Source organism: Phascolarctos cinereus, unplaced genomic scaffold (genome assembly GCF_003287225.1).
Source record: "Phascolarctos cinereus isolate Bilbo 61053 unplaced genomic scaffold, phaCin_HiC Scaffold_4;HRSCAF=312, whole genome shotgun sequence".
In the NCBI taxonomy this organism is placed as follows: domain Eukaryota; kingdom Metazoa; phylum Chordata; class Mammalia; order Diprotodontia; family Phascolarctidae; genus Phascolarctos; species Phascolarctos cinereus.
In genome coordinates this window covers 57,500,765-57,523,123 of record NW_027555847.1, presented here as the reverse complement: position 1 = coordinate 57,523,123, position 22,359 = coordinate 57,500,765, and the positions used below count along the sequence as shown (strand labels likewise).

Sequence of the window (22,359 nt, the reverse complement as noted above, 5' to 3'; positions counted from 1 at the left end):
TCTCTTCTATCTCTCCCCCTCCCATCTCTCATCCCCTTCCCCTTCTATTTTCCTGAAGGGCAGGATAGACTTCTGTACCCCATGTGAAAACATTTTTTTAAACATATTTTTAAAACTTTGGGTTCCAAATTTTTTCCCTTTCTCCCTCCCCACCCACCCTCATTGAAAAGGCAAGCAACTCAATATAGGTTATACATGTACAGTTATGCAAAACACTTCCATAGTAGACATGTTGTGAAAAACTAACTCTATTTCCCTTAATCCTATCCTGCCCCCCATTTATTATATTCTTTCTTTTGACCCTGTCCCTCCTCAGAAGTATTTGCTTCTGATTACCCCCTTTCCCAATCTGCCCTCCTCTCTATCATCCCCTTGCTCTCTTGTCCCTTTCCCCCCCTATTTTCCTGTAGGGTAAGACAGATTTCTATACCCAACTGAATGTGTATGTTATTCCCTCCTTAAGCCAAATCCCATGAGAATAAGATTCCCTCATTACCTGTCACCTTCCCCCGTTTCCCTCCACTGTAAGAGCCTTTTCTTTTGTGGTTGTTTTTTTTTTTCTGAGATAATTTACCCCACTCTACCTCTCCCTTTCTTCTTCTCCAAATATAATCCTCTCTCATCCCTTAATTTTATTCTCCAGATATGATCCCTTAATCTTCAACTCACCCTGTGTTCCCTATCTATCTATCTATCTATCTATCTATCTCTATATATATATACATATATATAATTTTCCCCGTCCAACTACCCTAATACTGACAAAGGTCTCATGAGTTATAAATATAATCTTTCCATGCAGGAATGTAAACAGTTCAACCTTAATAAGTCTCTTATGTTTTCTCTTTCCTGTTTACCTCTTCATATTCCACTTGAGTCTTGTATTTGAAAGTCAAATTTTTTATTCAGCTCTGGTCTTTTCATCAAGAATGCTTGAAAGTCGTCTATTTCACTGAATGACCATTTTTTCCCCTGAAGGATTATACTCAGTTTTGCTGGGTAGGTGATTGTTGGCTGTAATCCTATCTTCTTTGCCCTCCAGAATATTATTTTCCATGCCCTGCAGTCCTTTAATGTAGAAGCTGCTAAATCTTGTGTTATCCTGATTGTGTTTCCACAATGCTTCAATTGTTTCTTTCTGGCACCTTGTAATATTTTCTCCTTGACCTGGGAACTCTGGAATTTGGCTATAATATTCCTAGGAGTTTTCCTTTGGGGATCTCTTTCGGGAGGAGATTGGTGGATTCTTTCAATTTCTGTATTGCCCTCTGGCTCTAAAATATCAGGGCAGTTTTCCTTGAGAATTTCTTGAAAGGTGATGTCTAGGCTCTTGTTTTGATCATGGCTTTCAGATAGTCCAATAATTTTTAAATTCTCTTTCCTGGATCTATTTTCCAGGTCAGTTGTTTTTCCAATGAGATATTTCACATTGTCTTCTATTTTTTTCATTCTTTTGGATTTGTTTTACAGTGTCTTGATTTCTCATAAAGTCACTAGCTTCCAATTGCTTTATTCTAATTTTTAAGGAAGTATTTTCTTCAGTAATCTTTTGGACTTCCTTTTCCATTTGGCCAATTTTGCTTTTTAGGGCATTCTTCTCCTCATTGGCTTTTTGGACCTCTTTTGCCATTTGGGTTAGGCTATTTTTTAAGGTGTTATTTTCTTCAGTATTTTTTCGGTCTCCTTTAGCAAGCTGTTGACTTGTTTTTCATGATCTTCTTGCATCATTCTCATTTCTCTTCCCAGTTTTTCCTCTACTTCTCTAACTTGCTTCTCAAAATCCCTTTTGAGCTCTTCCAAGGCCTGGGACTGATTCATATTTTTCTTGGAGGCTTTGGATGTAGGAGCTTTGACTTTGTTGTCTTTTTCTGGTTGTATGTTTTGATCTCCTTTGTCACCAAAGTAAGATAATATAGTCTGACTCTTTTTGTGCTGCTTGCTCATGATCCTGGCCAATTACTTGAGTTTTAAAATCTTTGTTAAGGTAAGAGTCTGCTTCCAATGTGGAGAATGTACTGTCCCAAGCTTCAGGGGTTTGTACAGCTTTTTTCAGAGATACTTGTAGGGACCTGTAAATTTTCAGTTCTTGCAAGGTGGTATGATAAGGGGTGAGGTGTTTACTCCTTTCCTGGCCCATGCTCTGGTGTATTAGTGAGTACAAGAACTCCTTTCTGCCCTGGAACTGTGAGGAGGGTTTGCTCTTCACAGCCACTGCAAGCTCTACCCATGCCAGTGCTCCTCACCCCGGGACCACTGCCCAGAACTGTGACCCAGATCCAAGCACGGGCAAAGCAAGAGATTCCCGCCTTAGCACTGGCAAAGTGATCCTTGCAGTACCCCTCTGATCAGTCACTCGATTCCCCCTCAGTCTGTGGGCCAGAAGCTCAGGACGCAGCCACCGCTCCAGCACCGTGCTCTATGCTCTGGAACTGGCTTTGAAACCTAGCTCCTCTTTCACTGCAGAAACAGACTTTTCCCACTGACTTTCTAAGTTGTCTTTGGCGTTGATGGGTGGGGAGTCTGGAATCCGCCACAGCTGCCCATGATTCAGTCCTCTGAGGCCTGCTCCAGTCTCACTGCGGCCTGCCTGCCCACTCTGCACTGCACTCCTCTCCCAGCCCATCCTGATATACCTTTCCGATTAATTTTCCAGGTTGTCTTGGGCTGGAAATTTGCTTCACTCTGTCTCTTTGTGGGCTCTGCTGTTTTAGAATTTGTTTAGAGCCATTTTTTTTATAGGTATTTGGAGGGGTTTGGGGGAGAGCTCAAGCAAGTCACTGCTTTCACTCTGCCATCTTGGCTCTGCCTCCTTATAGCATTCAATTCTTAAAAGAAAAGTTGAATGAGTTACAGGAGGAAATAGTAAAACTGTGCTAGTAGGGACCTCAACTTCTCCATCTCAAAACTAAATAAATCCAACTAAAAACTAAACAACAAAGAAGTTAAGGAGATGAATAGAGTTATAGAAAAGTTATATATGTTAGACTGCTGGAGAAAATTGAATGGGAATTGAAAGGAATGTGCCTTTTTCTCAGTGGTACATGGCATTTACACAAAAATTGACCATTTATTAGGGTATGAAAAAATTCACAACCAAATGCAGGAAAGCAGAAAATATTAAGTGCATACATTTCAGATCTTAATGCAATAAAAATTACATTTAATAAAAGACCATGGAAACATAGATTAAAAATTAATTGAAAACTTAAAAATCTAATCCTGAAGAATGAGTGGGTCAAAGAACACATCAAAGAAATAATAAATAATTTCATTAAAGAGAATGAAAATGATGCGACAACATACCAAAATCCCAAAAGGATGTGGCCAAAGCAGTATTTAGGGAAAAATTTTATCTCCAAATGCTTAAATCAGTTCACCAAAGGATTTTGAGTGGCCCATGAAAAATGCAGAGGAAAACATCATCCTCTACATTTTTTGTAGGCTGCCCAAAATCTTTTAGTGTGCCTGTAGGCAACTTACAGCTTTTGGGCCACAGGTTGTACAGGCTTGGCTTACATCAATAAAATAGAAAAAGAGCAGATCAATGAATTGGTCATACAACTAAAAAAAAAAACAAACAAGAAAAACAACAAATTAAAAATCCTTAGTTTGATACCAAATTGTAAATTTTGAAAATCAAAGGAGAAACTAATAAAATTGAAAGAAAACCCTTGAACTAATCTAGGAACTGACTTTATGAAAACCCAATGAAATAGATAAAGCAATGGTTAATTTGATTTTAAAAAGAAAAGAAAAAGAGAAACCAAATTACCACTATCGAAAATTGAAGGGGCAGATTCACTACCAATGGAGAGGAAATAAAGCAATTATCAGGAGCTATTTTACCCCATGATATGCTCACAAATCTGAAAATCTAAGTGAAATAGATGGATATTTATAAAAATATAAATTATCCAGATTAACATAAGAGGAAATAGAAGAGTTAAATAGCCCTATCTTAGAAAAACAAATTTGAACAAGCCACAAATGAGCTCCCTAAGAAAAAACCCCTTGGATCAGATGGGAATTCCACCAAACATTTAAAGAACAATTAATTCTAATACTATTTAAACTATTTGGAAAATAGGTGAAGGAATTCTACTAAATTCCTTTTATGACATAAATATGGTACTGATGCCTAAACCAGGAAGAGCAAAAACAAAGAAAGAAAACTATAGACCAATTTCCTTAATTAATATTAATGCAAAGAAATTAAATAAAATGCTATCGAGAAGATTATAGCAGTATATCACAAAGGTCATACCCTATGACCAGGTGGGATTTATGCCAGGAATGCAGGGCTGCTTCAATATTAGGAAAACTATCAGTGTAGTTGACCATAGCAACAACAAAAATAGCAAAAATCATATGATTATCTCAATAGATGCAGAAAAAGGTTTTGACAAAATATAACACTCATTCCTATTAAAAACGCTAGAAAGCATTGAAATAAATAAAGCTTTCCTTAAAATGATAAGGAGTATCTATCTAAAACCATCAGCAAGCATTATCTGTAATGGGATTAAGCTAGAAGCTTTCTTACTAAGATTAGGGGTGAAGCAAGGATGCCCATTATCACCACTATTATTCAATATTGTATTAGAAATAATAGCTATAGAAATTAAAGAAAAGAAAAGAATTAAATAGGCAATGAGGAAATAAAATTAACACTCTTTGCAGATGATGATATACTTAGAAAATCCTAGAGAATCAACTAAAAAACTAGGTGAAATTATAACTTCAGCAAAGTTGCAAGATACATAATAAACCCACATAAGTCATACACACACACACACACACACACACACACACACACACACAAGTCCAACAGGAAGAGACAGAAAGACAAATTCCATTTAAAATAACCATAGACAATATAAAATGCTTGAAAGTCTACCTACCAAGTCAAACCCGAACAATTACAAAATATTCCACACAAATAAAGTCAGATCTAAACAACTGGAGAAATATGAATTACTCATGGGTAGGCCAAGCCAATATAATAAAAATAACTATTTTACATAAATTAATTTACTTATTCGGTGCCACACCAAACTATAAAAAATTATTTTATAGATCTAGAAAAAATAGTGACAATTCATTGGGACAAACAAAAGGTCAAGAATATCAAGGAAATCAATGAAAACAATGTGAAGGAAGGTGCAAATCCCAAACTGTATCACAAAGCAATAGTCATCAAAACAATCTGGTACTAGCTTGGAAACAGAGTGGGAGACTAGTGGAATTGATTAGGTAAATAATATATAATAGTAAATGACCATAGTAATTTAGTGTTTGATAAACCTAAAGATGGGGACAAGAACTCACTATTTGACACAAATTGCCAAAGAATGGAAAATCAGTTTGGCAGAAACTAGGTATAGACCAAAATCTCATACCGTATACCAAAATAATGTCAAAATGGGTATATGATTTAGACATAAAGAGTTGTATCATAAGCAAATTAGGGGAGTGTGGAACATCTTACCTGTCAGATATATGGGCAAGGGAAAAATTTATGACAAAACAAGAGACAGAGAGCATTATGGGAAGTAAATTGAATAATTTTGATTACATTAAATTAAAAAGGTTTTACACAAACAAATCCAATGCAGCCAAGATTAGAAGGAAAGCAGAAAATGGGGGGGGGGGGATGTTGACAGCAAATTTCCCTGATAAAGGCCTTATTTCTCAAATATATAGATAACTGAGCCAAATCTGGAAAAACACAAGACATTTCCCAACTGATAAATGGTCAAAAGATATGAACAGGAAGTTTTCAGAAGAAGACCTCAAAGCTATTGATAGTCATATTAAAAAATGCTCTAAATCACTATTGACTAGAGCAATGCAAATTAAAAGAATTCTGAGGTACCACTTCACACCTGTCAGATTGCCTAATATGACAGAAGAGGGAAATAACAAATATTGGAGGAGATGTGGAAAATTTGGGACACTAATGCATTGTTGGTGGAGTTGTAAAGTGATCCAACCATCCTAAAGAGCAATTTGAAACTGTGCCCAAAAGGAACTGTGTGTACCCTTTGACTCAGCAATCCTACTTCTAGGTCTATATCCCAAAGAAATTTTTCTTTAAAAAATAAAAGGAAAAAGACCTATATGTACAATAACATTTATAGTAATTCTTTTTTTGGTGGCAAAGAATTGGACAAGAGAAACAAGTTGTGGTATATGATTGTGATGGAATACTATTGACCTATAAGAAAGAATGAGTAGGATGGTTTCAGAAAAACCTGGAAAGACTTACATGAAGTGATGCAGAGTGAAGTGAGCAGAACCAGGAGAACTGCTATTCACAGTAAGAGCAATATTGTACAATGATCAACTGTGAATGACTTATCTATTCTGAGAAACACAATGATCCAAGAGAATTCCAAAGGACTTAAGATTAAAAAAAAATGCCATCCACCTCCAGGGAAAGAATTTATGGAGTCTGAATGTAGATCAAAGCATACTTTTAAAAAAAATTATTTTTCATGGATTTTTATTCCTCTGATTTTTCTTTTACAACATGGCTAATTTGGAAATATGTTTTGCAATTTGCTTGCCTTCTCAAAGAGGTGTGAGGTTAGGGAGGGCAAGAGAGAATTTGGAACTCAAAATTTTAAAAAATGTTAAAAATTGTTTTTACATGTAGTTGGAAAAAAATAAAATATAAAATTAAAAATTAAAAAACAGTACTTATCATTTTAAGAAAGGCTCTGTTTATTTTTATACTTTCTAGTGTTTTTAATAGGAATGGGTTTTGTAGTTTGTCAAAAGTTTTTTTCACATCTATTGATATAAGCATGTGGTTTTTATTGTTTTTGTTACTGGTATGGTCAATTAGGCTCACAGCTTTCTTAATACTAAACCAGTTTTGCATTCCTGGTATAAATCCAACCTGTTCATAGTGAATGATATTTGTGATATATCACTGTAGTCTCCCTGCTAGTATTTTTTTTTACATCAATATTCATTAGGGACCTTGGTCTACAGTTTTCTTTCTCTCTTTTTGCTCTCCCTAGTTTAGATATCAAAACCATATTTGTATCAAACATGGAATTTTGTAGGACTCCTTTACCTATTTTTCTCAAATAGCTCATATAGTATTAGAATTAATTATTATTTAAATATTTGGTAGAATTTGCTCGCAAATCCATATGCTCCTGTATTTTTTCCTTAAGGATCTTATTTATGGCTTGTTCAATTTCTTTTTCTAAGATAGGGCTATTTAAGTATTCTGCTTCCTTTTCTGCTAATCTGGGAAATTTATATCTTTATAGATATTGATCCATTTTACTTAGATTTTTAATTTTATTGGCATATGAGTGGGCAAACTGACTCCTAAGAACTGCTTCAATTTTATCTTCTTTGGTGGGGCATTCACACTTTTCATTTTTGATACTGATAATTTGGTTTGCTTTTTTTTCTTTTTTGAAATCAAATTAACCAATGGTTTATAAATTTTATTTCTACCCCCCCCCCACAAAACCATATTTTGGTTTTATTTATTAGTTTTTTAACTTTCAATTTTATTGATCTCTACTTTGATTTTTAGGATTTCTATTTTGATGTTTTATTTATATATTTTAAATTTATTTATCCTAGGGTTCTTTTTGGTTGTTGTTATTGTTGCATGCCCAATTTATTGATCTGTTCTTTCTCTCTTTTATTGATGTAAATGTTTAGAGATGTAAATTTTCCTCTTAAGTACTGCTTTGGCTGCATCTCACATATTTTGGCATGTCATCTCCTTGTTGTCATTATCTTTAATGAAATTATTGGTTGTTTCTGTGATTTGTTCTTTGACCACTCATTCTTTAGGATTAAGTTATTTAGTTTTCAATTAATTTTTAATCTATGCTTTAAAAGCCTTTCACTGAATGTGATTTTCATTATATTATGATTTGAAAAGAGTAAGTTTAGTATTTCTGCTTTTCTGCTGTTTGTGAGGATTTTGTGGCCCAATACACGGTCAAATTCTGTGCAGGTGCCATGTACAGCTAAAAAAGAGTTATGTTTCTTTCTATTCCCATTCAGTTTTTCCAGAAGTCTATCATATCTAAATTTTCTAAAATTCTATTTATCTCCTTAACCTCTTTCTTCTTTATTTTATGTTTGGCTCTGACAGAGATAAATTGAGACTACCTACTGCCAGTTTTACTGTCTATTTCCTCCTATTATTCATTTAACTTTTACTTCAAGAATTTGGATACTAAAATAATAAAAAATTTTAAAAATTTAAAAAAATAATTCTGATACTATGTCATTTAGTTCATATGTTTACTATTGTTCTATGTTATTTACTATTTACTATATGTTCTATGTTGTTTACTATTGTTGTCTATGTTACCATTTAGCAAAATGTAGTTTCTTGATTATTTCTTTTAACTAGGTCTAATTTTTGCTTTTGCTTTGTCCAAGATCATGATTGCAACCTCTGCCTTTTTTTTTTCATTTTAGCTAAAACATAATAGATTCTGTTCCAGTTTCTTATTTTAACACCATGTATATCTTTCTATTTCAAGAGTGTGTCTTATAAACAATATATTATTGGATTCTGGATTCTAATCTATTCTGCTGTCTTTCTCCATTTTGTAGGTGAGCTCATCCTATTCACATTCACAATTATGGTCACTAAATGTGTATTTCCCTCCTTCTTACTCTCTTCCACTTATCTTTCTCTTTTTCTACCTTGTTTTCCTTTTCAAAAGTCTTTTTGCTTATGACTGCTGTGCCTCCCTTAGTCTACCAAACCTCTTATCACTTCTTATCTTTCTCATACCTCTTCCCCTTCTACTTTCCTGTTGGGCCAGATGAATTTTTAAACCCAACTTTATGTGTATGTAATGTGTGTGTGGGTGTATGTGTATGTGTATGTATTCCCTCTTTGAACCAATTCAGATGAGAGTGAAGTTCAAGTATTGCCTGTTCCCCCTGTCTTTTCCCCTCTGTTGTAGAAACTGTTTCTCATACATCTCCTTCGTGTGAGAGAATTTCCCTGATCCTTCCTCTCCCTTCCTCCTCCTCCCAGTATATCCCTCTTTCTCAGCCTTCCATTTTTCTTTTGAGAATACCTATAAGTAATAGACCCACACATATATCCTCTGTCCAAGTAGACTCCTACTAATTGCCACAATAATAATAAAGTTCTTAGATGTTAAATATATCACCTTCCCATTTGGGAATGCGAATAATTGTAAATATGAACTAACCTTATTAACTTCTTTATGATTTCTCACTCATGTTTACCTTTTTCTGTTTTTCTTAAGTCCTGTCTTTAAATATCAAATTTTCTTTTTAACTCTGATCTTTTCATCAGGAATGCTTGGAAGTCCTTTATTTCATTAAATTTCCATTTTTCCTCTGAAGGGTTGTACTCAGTTTTTCTGGGTAGGTTATTCTTGGTTGTAATCCTACCTCCTTTGCCTTCTAGAATATCATATCCCAAGCCTTCCATTCCCTTATCATGGTAGCTGCTAAATCATCTGTCATCTTGGCTATGGATCCATGGTATTTGAATTATTTCTTTCTGGCTGTCTTCAGTATTTTCTCTTTGACCTGGGAGCTCTGGAATTTGGCCATAACATTTGTGGGAGTTTCCATTTTGAGATCTCTTTTAGGAGGTGATCAATGGAGTCTTTCAATTTCTATTTTGCCCTCTGGTTCTAAGATATCTGGGCAATTTTCTTTTATAATTTCTTGAAATATGATGTCTAAGATCTTTTTTAAAAAAATCATAGCTTTCAGATACTCCAAGAATTTTTAAATTATCTCTCTTTGATTTTCAGATCAAATGTTTTGTCTATGAGATATTTCATATTTTCTTCTATTTTTTTTAACTTTTGGACTTTGTTTTATTGTTTCTTGGTGTTTCATGGAATTATTAGCTCCCACTTGACCAATTATAATTTTTAAGGGATTATTTTCTTCAATGAGGTTTTTACAATTTTGCCATTCTTTTACCATTTGTCTGATTCTGATTTTTAAGGATTTATTTTCTTCAGTATTTTTGTGCCTCTTTTACCAAGTTGTTAATTTTGTTTGCATAATTTTCTTGCATTACTCTAATTTCTTTTCCCAATTTTTCTTCTATGGCTTTCATTTGATTTATTAAGTCTTTTTTTTTCTCTTTTAAAAAATATCTTTCTTTAGCTCTTCTAGGAATTTTTGTACGGCTTGTGTCCAAGCTGCATTTTTCTTTGAGGCTTTGCCTATAGATATTTTTCAAGTCATTGTTCTCTTCTGAGTTTGTGTCTTAAACTTCTGCACCATAGTATAGTTTTATGTTCAGGTTCTTTTTTTTCTGTTTGCTCATTTTTCCTTCCTATTTCTTGACTTTGGGATTTGTGTTAGATCTGGACTCTGCTTACTTCTGTGGAGTAAGGAGGGTGGGATGATTGTTCTCAGGTCTAGGCTTTTATGTCCTGCTGTTTTTACAGCTCACTTTGGAGAACTGTAAATTTTCAGTGCTTCTAAGGTGGTGTGATAAGGGGGAAAGGTGTGGGCAGTGCCCTTCTGATCTGTACTCTAGTCCTTACCCAGACAGGGCCCATACTCCCTCATGACCACCACTTCTCCACCCTGAAACTGTGACCTGGAACTGGATAATGGGCAGTGGAGTTGCCGTATGACACCTGGTCCTGAGTCCAGTGATAGCACAAGGGTCACCTGTTATCTCTTACTGACCAGAGGTTTAATCCCCTTACCATCTCTGGGTGCTAAGCATTCTAGGTACCATTGCAATTTGTTTTTTGTTTTTGTTTTTGTTTTTTGTTTTTATTTGTTCTTATTTTTGTTTTTTGATGATAGCTAGGCATGCAGTATCTTTAGGATGAAGCCAGGTTTCTTTTTTTTTTAAGCTTTTGAGTTTTTAATTTTTCTCCCCCTCCCTCTGCAAGACAGTGCACAATCTGATATAGGCTATACATATACATTCCTGTTAAACATATTTTCACATTAGTCATGTTGTAAGGAAGAATTAGAACCAATAGGAAGAACCACAAGAAAGAGAAAACAAAACAAAACAGAAGAAAAAAATAGCAAATAGTTTGCTTCAATCTGCATTCAAACTCTGTAATTCTTTCTTTGGGTGTGGATAACATTTTCCATCATGAGACCTTTGGAGATGTCTTAGATCCTTGCATTGCTGAGAAGGGCCAAGTCTATCAATGTTGGTCATCACACAACATGGCTGTTACTGTGCACAACATTCTCCTGCTTCTGTTCACTTCACTCAGCATCAGTCCATACAAGTCTTTCCAGGGTTTTCTGAAGTCCACCTGCTTATCATTCCTTGTAGCACAATAGTATTCCATTACATTCATATACCACAACTTGTTCAGCCATTCCCCAGTTGATGGGCATCCCCTCAATTTCCAATTCTTTGCTACCACAAAAAGAGCTGCTATAAATGTTTTTGTACATGTGAGTCCTTTTCCCATCTTTATGATCTCTTTGGGATACAGCCCTAGAAGTACTATTACTGGGTCAAAGAGTATGTGCATTTTTATAGCCCTGAGGGCATAGTTCCAAATTGCTCTACAAAATGGTTGGACCAGTTCACAACTTCACCAACAATGCATTAGTGTTCCAATTTTCCCACGTCTTCTCCAACATTATTATTATTGGTCAATCTGATGGGTGTGATGTGGTACCTCAAAGTTGTTTTGATTTGCATTTCTCTAATCAATAGGGACTTAGAGCATTTTTTCATATGACTATAGATGGCTTTAATTGCTTCATCTGAGAGCTACCTGTTCATATCCTGTTCACATCCCATTTATCAATTGGAGAATGACTTGTATTCTTACAAATTTTACTTAATTCTCTATATATTTTAGAAATGAGGCCCTTATCAGAGACAATGGTTGTAAAAATTCTTTCCCAGTTTTCTACTTCCCTCCTAATCTTGTTTGCACTGGCTTTGTTTGTGCAAAAACTTTTCAATTTAATGTAATAAAAATTATCCATTTTGCATTTAGTAATGTTCTCTATCTCCTATTTGGTTGTGAAATCTTCTGTTCTCCCAGTTTGCTTATAGTATCAGCCTTTATATCTAAATCATAAACCCATTTTGACTTTATTTTGGTATATGGTGTGAGATTTTGGTCTATGCCTACTTTCTGCCATACTCTTTTCCAGTTTTCCCAGCAGTTTTTGTCAAATAGCGAGTTCTTATCCCAGAAGCTGGGGTCTTTGGGTTTATCAAATAGTAGATTACTACAGTCATTAACTACTGTGTCTCATATACCTAACCTATTCCACTGATCCACCACTCTATTTCTTGTCCAGTACCAAGTAGTTTTGATTATGGCTGTTTTATAATACAATTTAAGATCTGGAATGGCTAGACCACCTTCCCCTGCATTTCTTTTCATTAATTCCTTTGATATTCTGGACTTTTTGTTATGCCATACCTATCAAACTACCAAAAAAAAATGTTTTATAGAGGTACCATTGCTATTGCTTTTGTCACTGCCACCACCTCAAAGGCCTATAATTGGTGTTACTTCTACTGTGCCATGTTCCTAGCCTGCCCTCACCCCAGTGTCCACAGACCTCTCCTTCTGTCCTGGGCTGAAAAAGTGATTCACTGTGACTTTTTGTTGGCTGTGTAACGTAGAATTCAATTTGACACACTTTTTAAAGTTGTTTGGAGGGGAATATCAGGAGAGCTGAGAAAAAACTGCTTGTTAAATTTTGTCATCTTGACTCTGTTCCTTGTATTATTATTTATTTTTTATTATTAAGGCAGCTCATGTGGCAAGGTGTCTTGATATAATTTAACAAATGTTTATTGAACACCTACTCTGTGAAGATCATCATGCTAGGCACCACAGACCAGGCTATAACTGAGTGGATGGATCTGGGTATGAGGGGTTTGCCCTAATAGATTCAGAAAAGAGAATATCTCTTCCTGCCATTTAATCACTGGTCATTCTCAGATGATCCTGTGCTCAGGATAATTCTACTAGACAGTCCAGGAAAACCTCAGGGGTAGCAAGCCCATGAATAGGAAATCAGAATGATCCAGCACAGAGAGTTGGACCAAGGGCCCAGTATGTTTAGCTGAAACCCAATTGAATTTCACTCACCTTTAATTTCTTCCAGAGAAGCTGAAAAGAACTCATGGAAAGGGAAAAGATTTTCTTCCCCTGTCATTTTACACAACTACAGTGACAAGAGGTCCAGTTCTCACTCAATTATCTATAAAGGGGACTCGAAGTCTTTCTTACATTCTACAGCACGCCCTCCTTACCCTGTTGGCCATCGGTCTCAGATACTGGACACCAAGTCGAAGAGGGCCTTCAGGTTTCATTACACCTTCTATGATGGGACCACCTTTGTTTTGTATCCTTCACTTTGTGGGAGGGGCCCCCCTCACTCCAGTCACCCATTCCCACAAGTTTTTATTTCTTGGGAAAGTATTGATGTGGACACTGGCTCCTAACTTAGGGCTCCTAACAGAGTCCTGAGGGTATCTGAAGACTCGTCCTGCCTGACAAATGAAGTTCCCTGTGCCAAAATGAGCAAATGCACCAACCTTCCAAGCATGAATCCAAAATCTTCCTTGAGGTCAAGAGCACTAAAAACTATATTCGTTTGGGACCCCATCATCTTCTTGGAGTAATCAGGTAGGATTTGGGGGTAGAGTGGACTAAGTAGGGAATAGACATACTACCTGGGTAAAATCATGGATTGATTGGAGGTGGGTTACTTATTATAATTTGCCTACTTGCCTAGGTCAGGCAGATCACAAAGGAGAAGGAGCCAAAGACCCGAGTCTCTCCTCTTGGGGAGAAGTCTGGAGCACGGCTTGTAGTAGGAGGAAAAGCACATGATGGTTTTCCTAGATAAAGATCTTGCCTTTGTCTTAAAGATCTTGTCCTGCCTTAAGGGGCCAAGCCTACTCTGTACTGGGGTTGAGATGAGGTTTGTTTAGTTTAGTGCTAGCCAGTTTTATTTAGTTATATATCAAAGTTAACTATTGAGCATTCTGATTTTTATACCATTTTTGTGCATGTTATAACATTTATTCTTTCCCTTATAATTATTTACCCCTTTCCCTCCCCAACCCTAAACTATCATTTAAATCTGGAAAGGAAAAGAGCATTGAATGTCCAGATATTTGAGGTGGCAATAAAATCTTGGAGATAATAAATATGAGATTAAAGGGGTGCACCAATCTCCTAGGAATGCTTCAGTGGGTAGAAGTAAAGGGATGTAGGACAAGACCTTTCTACAGGGTGTCCCAAAAGTCTTAGTGAAATTTCAAGCTGCTTAAAACTGTTGTTCAGTCATTTTTCAGTCATGCCTAACTCTGTGACCCCAATTAGGGTTTTCTTGGCAAAGACGCTGGAGTGGCTTGCCATTTCCTTCTCCAGCCTGTTTTACAGATGAGGAAATTGAGGCAAGCAAGATTAAATGACTTGCCCAGGGCCACCCAACTAGTAAGTGGCTGAAGCCAAATTTGAACTCATCTTCCAGATTCCAAGCCCAACACTATATCCACTGTGCCACCTAGCTGTCCAGCTTAAAATGACAATGAGGCTTTTTGGACACCCTAGATACATTCCCCATGGTGGCACAGATACAAGAAGAGAGTGTCAGTGAGCATAACAAAGACTGCCATGTAAGACCAGAACCCTCCTAGTGACCAACTCTTGGCCAGCCTATGTACCTGTTGGTTGTTGAACATGGCCTAACACATTCACTTTCATGCTTCTCCCAATCTGTGGCACAGGACCTCTCCTGGCTTTGACTCTAATCTTTTTATCTTGGGTTTGGTTCATCTCTGACTTAATGAGATCTGACCTTTATGTTCATAATAGCTAACATTTATATGGTTCTTACGATGCGCCAGGCACCACACTAAGCGTTTTACAATTAGCAATTCATTTGATCCTCACAACAGCCCTGGGAGGTGGGGGCTCTCATGAGCCCCATTTTACAGATGAAGGAGCTAAGGCAAAGAGAAGTTGTGTGACTTGTCCAAATCATATGCCTAGTAAGTATCTGAGGCCAGATGTGAGCTCGGGTCTTCCTGACTCCAGGCCCAGAGCTCTATCCATTGCACCATCTGATAAAAGTCTTTAACAACCTCAGATCACTTTGATTCTACAGACCTTCTTAGCCACTAACACCAACTTGATAAGAATAATTCTAGTTGTCCCTGGGTGAAAAGAGCTGCTTTCAAAGGTAGTGAACTCATCAAAAGTTTTCAAGCAAAGACTGCATGATCACCTGTCATGCTTTTTCAACAGGTTGCCCCAGGAAGCTACTGGGGTCCATTTGAACTCTAGATCTATGACCTACAAAGTAGAGGATTTTTACTCAGTGATTTAACACAACTTATTTTTAATTTTGATGTAATTTCTGTCATTGTAAATCAAGGTCTCTTGTGAAGATCACTCTTTTACCTGTTAATCTCATGATAATTAATAAGCCATCTATTTGTGAATACTCATCATAGCATATAAAGGTGGTGGAAAGAAAGGGGCAGGGCAAAAATCTTTACTGAGATCCCCATGAAGTACAATGAAATTACTTGTATACTATAACCCTTCATTCCACTACTGCCTTCAAGCCAACAAGGTAACAAACATTTATTAAGCACTTACTTCCTGAATTCAGATCCGGCCTCAGACGCTTACTAGCTTTGGGACCCTAGACAAGTCACTTAACTTTGCTTGCCTTAGTTTCCCCACCTGTAAAGTGAGCTAGAAAAGGTAATGGAAAATTTCAGTATCTTTGCCAAGAATGGAGTCTAAAATGACAACAACAATAAGATGTGCCAATCACAAGTTCTGGGAATACAAATATAATCAAAAAGAATGATAGTCCCTGCCCTCAAGGAGCTTACATTCTAACGTATGAAGGGTGATAGCTAAAATGAAGCTGAAAAGCAGGGGTTTGGAAAAGGGATGGGGGAGAAGTCAGGAGAATCATAATCAGAACTAAGAGAGGAGTGAAGGACTGAGTCTGGGGCTGACTTGGACATTTTATCAAGATAGAGGTTCCAGAAGAAACTCAGCAATAAGAGAACAGGGCTGCAGGGACAGAGGGATTTTCTAGGGTGAGAAGCTTTTTGGAGAATGGAGGAGAAGACTGTAGAGTAGAGAGTGGAATTCAAAGAGGAGAATCAAGCAATAAGCTGTTCCTCAAAATAATAAAAGGAGGAGGAGGGGGGGGGAGAGGAGGAGGAAGAGAAGGAGGGAGAGGAGGAGGAGAAGAAGAAGAAGAAGAAGAAGAAGAAGAAGAAGAAAAAGAAGAAGATGATGATGATGATTTGTAGTATTTCATAATAGACATGAAAAGTACTCTTGTGGTGCCTCTGAGTGTATAGTAGGGCTATTTACCCCTCTCCACTCCCAAGAAAACTCCAATCTGCTCTTTTTTTTAAATTTCTTGTATTTGCTTTTTAGAGCTGTTCCACATCATTACCTAGTGAGGTCCAGGTTTGGGCTGCAAGAGGCTGATCCTCAGATGGACAGCAGAAAAGCAAGTTTAGCAAGGAATTCTCTTGGTTTCCTTGGTTTCCTCATCTATAAATTAAACAGATTGGATGGAGGTCTCTGAGGTCTCTGCTGGGTGTTTGTAAACATAGTCATGTTTTTATGTATGTCTGTGCCTGGCCAACTCTACCCTCTAGCTTCCTCTGAATAAAGATTAACTGGACAGTTCCTATCATCACTGTTACCCTCATTGCTCTCCATGATAATGGCTAGTTTTACATGGCCAATGACATTTTTCTTTTTTACTTTTAGGTTTTTCATCTAGGTCTTGAATTGTTAATGTTGCTTGGCAATTGACTGCTGGGGAGGTGGGTTTTACTGTCCTTCTTCAGGAAAGCAGGAGCTATTGTCAGTATCCCTCAAAAGGATACCCACTCCTAAGTCTGAGGCTGCTTAAGAGTGGCAACTAAAAGCAAAGAGGTTGAAATCCTTCTCTTTTTTTTTTTATTGTTTGGCTGAAATTCCATATGGGCTGAATGGAAAAATAGTAATAATAACTAACATTCATAGTACTAAAGGCTTGCAAATTGCTTTGTATGTTATCTCATTTGATGGAAAAGGAGAAATAAAATGGCTAGTGTGGGGCAGTGTGGCTTTGGTGATCTTTTGTTCCTGAGTGGTGCTACCTATTTGTTTGTGTTTCCTTGTGTTGTGTGTGCCCTTGTGGATGTCTTTTGTGTGCAGCTACCCTGTGCAAAAACTGGCTTGAAACTTAATAATAAGAAGACTAAGATCTTGGCAACTGCTTCCATCATTTCCTGGCAAATAGAAGGAGAAGAAATGGAAGCAGTATCTGATTTTATATTCATGGGCTCAAAGATCACTGCAGCCATGAAATGAAAAGATGCTTGCTTCTTGCAAGAAAAGCTATGGCAAATCTGGATAGCATATTAAAAAGCAGAAATATCACCTTGCCAACAAAGGTCCTTATAGTCAAAGCTATGATTTTTCCGGTTGCAATGTATGACAATGAGAGTTCGACTATAAGGAAAGTTGAGTGCTGCAGAATTAACATTTTTGAATTGTACTGTTGGAGAAGACTTTTGAGAATCCCTTGGACAGCAAGGAGATCAAATCAGTCAATACTTAAAGAAATTAATTCCAGCTATTCACTGGAAAGTCAAGTACTGAAGCTGAAGTTTAAATGCTTTGGCTCCATAATGAGAAGATAAGACTCATTGGAAAAGACCCTAATGCTGAGAAAAATTGAAGGCAAAAGGAAAAGGGGACAGCAGAGGATGAGATGGATAGATAGTATCATGGAAACAAAGAACATGAACTTAGACTTCAAAAGATAGTGGAGGATAGAAGGGCCTGGCGTCTTATGGTCTATGGGGTCATGAAGAGTGAGAGATGACTAAACAACAACCTGTGAACTTCCTAGGCGCACAGAACCCCAAAGGGTTTGGCCGTGGTGACTGTCATAAGATCTCCACTTGAATCCAGGTAGGAAAGGCACTGCTTGAGGGAGTTTTGGAAGGAAGGAAGGAAGGAAGGAAGGAAGGAAGGAAGGAAGGAAGGAAGGAAGGAAGGAAGGAAGGAAGACAGGAAGAAAGGAAGGAAGACAGGAAGAAGGAAAGAGAAGAGAAGGGAAGAAGGAAAGGAAAGGAAGGATGAATTTGTCAATCACCTACTAATGTCAGGCATTGTGCTAAGCATTTTGCAAATATCTCCTTTCATCTTCACAATCCTGTGAGGTAAATGCTATTGTTATCCCCATTTTATGGTTGAGAAAACTGAGGCAAATAGTGATTAAGTGACTTGTGCAAGGTCACACACACATAACTATAAAGTGCCTGAGGCCAGATTTGAACTCTGGTCTCAAAGGTGACTTGAAGATACTGGGCACCTCAGGGACAGGGGTACCAAGGCTTTTGGTATTTTGGCTTGAGGTCTTGGAAGTGTAGTCCTGGGGATTCTTGGTGACCTATCAGAAGCTGCTGTGTTATCCTAGCAAAAAGTGCAAGGCGTTCAGCAAGGGACCAGAGCACACGGCCCACAAAGAGTGCATGCCCAGCTCTGTTGGAGGTAAACTAATCCAGCAGATCAGCTCCCCCTACCATCACCCCTCTCACACATATGCATTATGGATTAATCCTTGAATGTCACAGCTGGGTGAGACCTTAGAGATTACTTTGCCCAACCCTCTCATTTGACAGAGGAAATTGGGGGCCAGGGAAGTGACTTGCCCAAAGTCAGACACCCAGGTCTAGCCCTCCATCCTAGACTAGTGCCCTTTCCCCCCCAGCCAACTACCCTTCCTAGGGATAGCTGAATAATGCCACTTTTGATTGTTTCTTTCTTCTTCCTTTTTTTGGGGGGGCACAAATATCAGGGGATCAATTTGAATAATTCCTCTTACTGCTCAGAGGCCTCTGGCCCTGGAGAAATTTTAAAAAAAATTGTCTGAGCTGGCTTAGCAACCTTTCTAAAGGGCTAGACGACACAGGCAGGCATCCTCCCAGGCTGCTTCAGGAACTCAAGCTCAATTTGGCCTTTTAGCCGAACTGGGAATTCAGAATTTAAACTCCTAGTCAAAGATGTCACATTATTTCCCTAGCCTAAATGAATCCATTCATCACGCTTTATTCAGCCTCAGCTTCTAAATGTATAGTAGTATATTAAACACAGAGGGCTCATTCAAGTGGGTTTTTCCCCCCTGCCTGCATTATCCTTTTCCAGCTCTTCACTGAATTTAATAGGATCAACTGCCCTGGTGCCCCCATGAAGATGTCCATGAATTAGGTTCATATAAGCTATCCAGGAGAGGGTGATGAAATATTTATAATGCAAGCACAGTATTCCACCCCATCAAAGGTCTTTGTTCGCTAGCAGGATTATCTACCTGGCTCTTGGCCCCACCACTCCCACCCATACTGAGACCACAAAAGACTTGTTGGTTTGCCAAGTAGGACCCAAGCTTTGCATTGGTTGTGACTAGTTGTGTACAGGCTAGTATCCTATCATCTTAATGGTGAGCCCAACTTGATGGTCAAAAGTCATCAGTTGGGGGGGGTAGTACTAGAGGCATTTGCCTTCTTTTTTCATTAAATTTTTTTCAGTTATCAAGCATTTTCTTTCTCCCATCCATGGGGGAAAAAAAAGAAAGAAAAAACCTTTATAACAAATATGCATAGTCAAACAAAATGAATTCCCTATTGGCCATGCCCCCAAATGTATGTCTCATTCTACATATTAGTCCATCACCTCTCGGTCCAGAGGTGAATAGCATGAGCTTTGTCTTTCTTCAAGGAGCCCTGAGACAGCCCAAGAAAGCTGAGCTTATCTTAGCATCTAGTTAGCACCTGGTTAGCAAGAATAATTGGTTAAGCTACTTGTATAATTATAATGATCAAGCTTGACCCCTGAGAAGAAATGGAAAAAAGGCAACTCTCCTTACACAGTTAAAGAACTGTGGGAGTGAACGTTGCATATATTATCAGACTCAGTTGATGTGTTGGTTAATTTTGCAGAACTGATTTTTTTTCCTCTTTTTTTATTCTTTATTGCAAAAAAGGGCTTCTTGGATAGAGGAGGAGGGAAGGATTATCTACATATGAAGGTGATATTAAAACAGAAGATATCAATACTTTTTAAAAAAATTAGGAAGCTACAATATGGGATTTCCCATCCCCTTACCCCAGGTGAAAGCTCCTGCTTGACCCACCCCCATACCTCTCTATCCTCCAGAGCCTTCCTAAGGGTGATTTCATAGTGTCCTGGAGCTTCTGTCCACCCCTATCCCCCTGTCACAATGACAGAAAAGTGTCGAGAAGTCCCTCTCCACTACTCCCATTAATTTCAGTCATTTTTCAGTCATGTCCGAATCTCTGACCCTATTTGGGATTTTCTTAGCAAACATACTAGAATGGCTTGCCATTTGCTTCCCCAGCTCATTTTACGTATGAGAAAACTGAGGCAAAGAGGGTTAAGTAATTTGCCCAGAGTCACACAGCTAGTATATGTCTGAGGCTGGATTTGAACTTGGGTCTTCTCGAATCCAAATCCTGTGCTCTGTCCACTTATCCTCCTAGCCACCCACTCCCATCAAAGCTGGCTTCAAAAGTTGACTTGAGAGTATGTTTTAGGCCTGAAAATTGCTAATTAAAGTTCTAGTAATGGTGACTAGATTTATATGATGGGAATCTAAGGCCTGGATTCTTCTGATCCTGGCTGGGTTATTCATTCTTTGTATGACCTTGGACAAATCACTGAACCTCTCCAAGGCTAGGTTTCCTTCTCTGTAAAACGAAGGAGGTGGGCTGGATGATCTCTAAGACTCCTCCCCCTTAACATTCTGAGAGAGGGCTTAGAGTAAGTCAGAAGATTTGCTTTCAAATCCTGACTCTGGCCTTAGGAAAGTTATTTAATCTCTTCTGTTTCCTCCTCTATAAAATGAAGCAGTTGGAGTTAAATCATCTCTAAGGTCCCTCTTGGTTCTATAGCTACAGTTTCCTTTTTGAGTCTGCACTGGGCTGTCCAAAACACTTTTCCATGCATTTCCAGCAGCAGATCTTTCTTTAGGTGGGTGGAAATATTTGGGCGACACTTATCTGTCGCAGCTCCCAAAGAGCACCATCAACATCATCAACAGCTGGATGCCAGAACCATTTCAGGTGACAATGATACAATGGATCCAGGAGGAAGGCCATGAAGTCAAATGTTATGTTAGGGTTGGAAGGTACTAGCCCTAGTTTCTGTAAACTACTGACTCCTTACGTAGGCATAGTATTCAGCGGCAAATGCCCCCTCCTCAGCGAAATGGTGACTACAAAGTTTGTCAGTGCCCCATGGCATGTTCCTGCCATCTAGGTTTCTCTTCTCTCCCTATTGCTCCAATCTCAGATCCTTCATTCACCTAGAAATGTAAATACCTGATGTCAAGGGCACTGGATTCAGAGTCTGGGAAAGTGAATTCAAATCCCCCTTCTGCTACTAAATACTTCTATAACCTTGAGTATGTCTCAGGGCTTCGGTTTTCTCATCCAGAAAATGAGATGGTTAGACTAGATTATCTCGAAATTCCACTCCAGTTCTAAACATACAGTCCTATGAAATCCTCCTCCTGCCCCTTTTCAAGGGATGTACATAGTCATGGTGTGGGGACAAAGTCCAGGATTGGGAGACAGGAAGAAGTGTGTCTCCTGTTTCTGATGCTTAGTATCTGTGTGACCCTGGGCAAGTCACTTGACCTCTCTAAGCTTTAGTAACCTCCTCAGTAAAGTGGAAGCAATAATATCTCTAGTACCTACCTGCCCCACTTGCTCTGAAGCTCAGAATGACATCATGAATGTAAAGTGGTATGAAAATGTTAAAGTGCAAGTGAGTGGAAGTTATTATTTGAACAGAGATCAAAGCCTCAAGCTAAAGGCCTGATATAAGAAGACTGATGGAAAACAATTCTGGAGAAAAAGTTAAGTGATGTCTGAGAGGGGTCTCCAAGTATTTGAAGGATTATTATTCCAAATGAATGAATGAATACAAAGCATTTGTTAAGCATTTACTAAGTGCCAAGCACTCTGGCTCTGTTCTGTGGGATACAAAAACAAAAGTGAAGAAAGTGCCTGCCCTCAAGGAGCTTACATTTTAATTGAGGTAGACAATGGTGACAGAGGAGGAGTTATCTTGATTTGGAAAGTTATTGGGGTGGCATACATTGACACACCTTTTGGCTGGCTTGGTTTGAATTATGGTTCTGTAACTGGAAAGAGGAAAGGAGAGAGAAATGGAAGGATGCTATGTGCAGCAAGGCAGAAGGTGACTGTGGATAAGAAGAGTAGGGAATAAAGTGAAACGTAACTGGATTGGAGAAGTGAAGAGGAACATAGCAGAGCAAAAC

General features: G+C 38.0%; 1 protein-coding gene across 1 annotated transcript in view; it reads left to right on the top strand.

Annotated features, from left to right (window-relative positions):
• Window positions 1-22,359, top strand: part of CUNH3orf20 (chromosome unknown C3orf20 homolog) — an 87,921-nt gene that overhangs the window by 31,455 nt on the left and 34,107 nt on the right. The window contains exon 9 of the mRNA XM_078151682.1: window positions 13,117-13,356. Coding sequence (XP_078007808.1) covers window positions 13,117-13,356 — 240 coding nt within the window. The remainder of the gene's footprint in view (window positions 1-13,116; window positions 13,357-22,359) is intronic.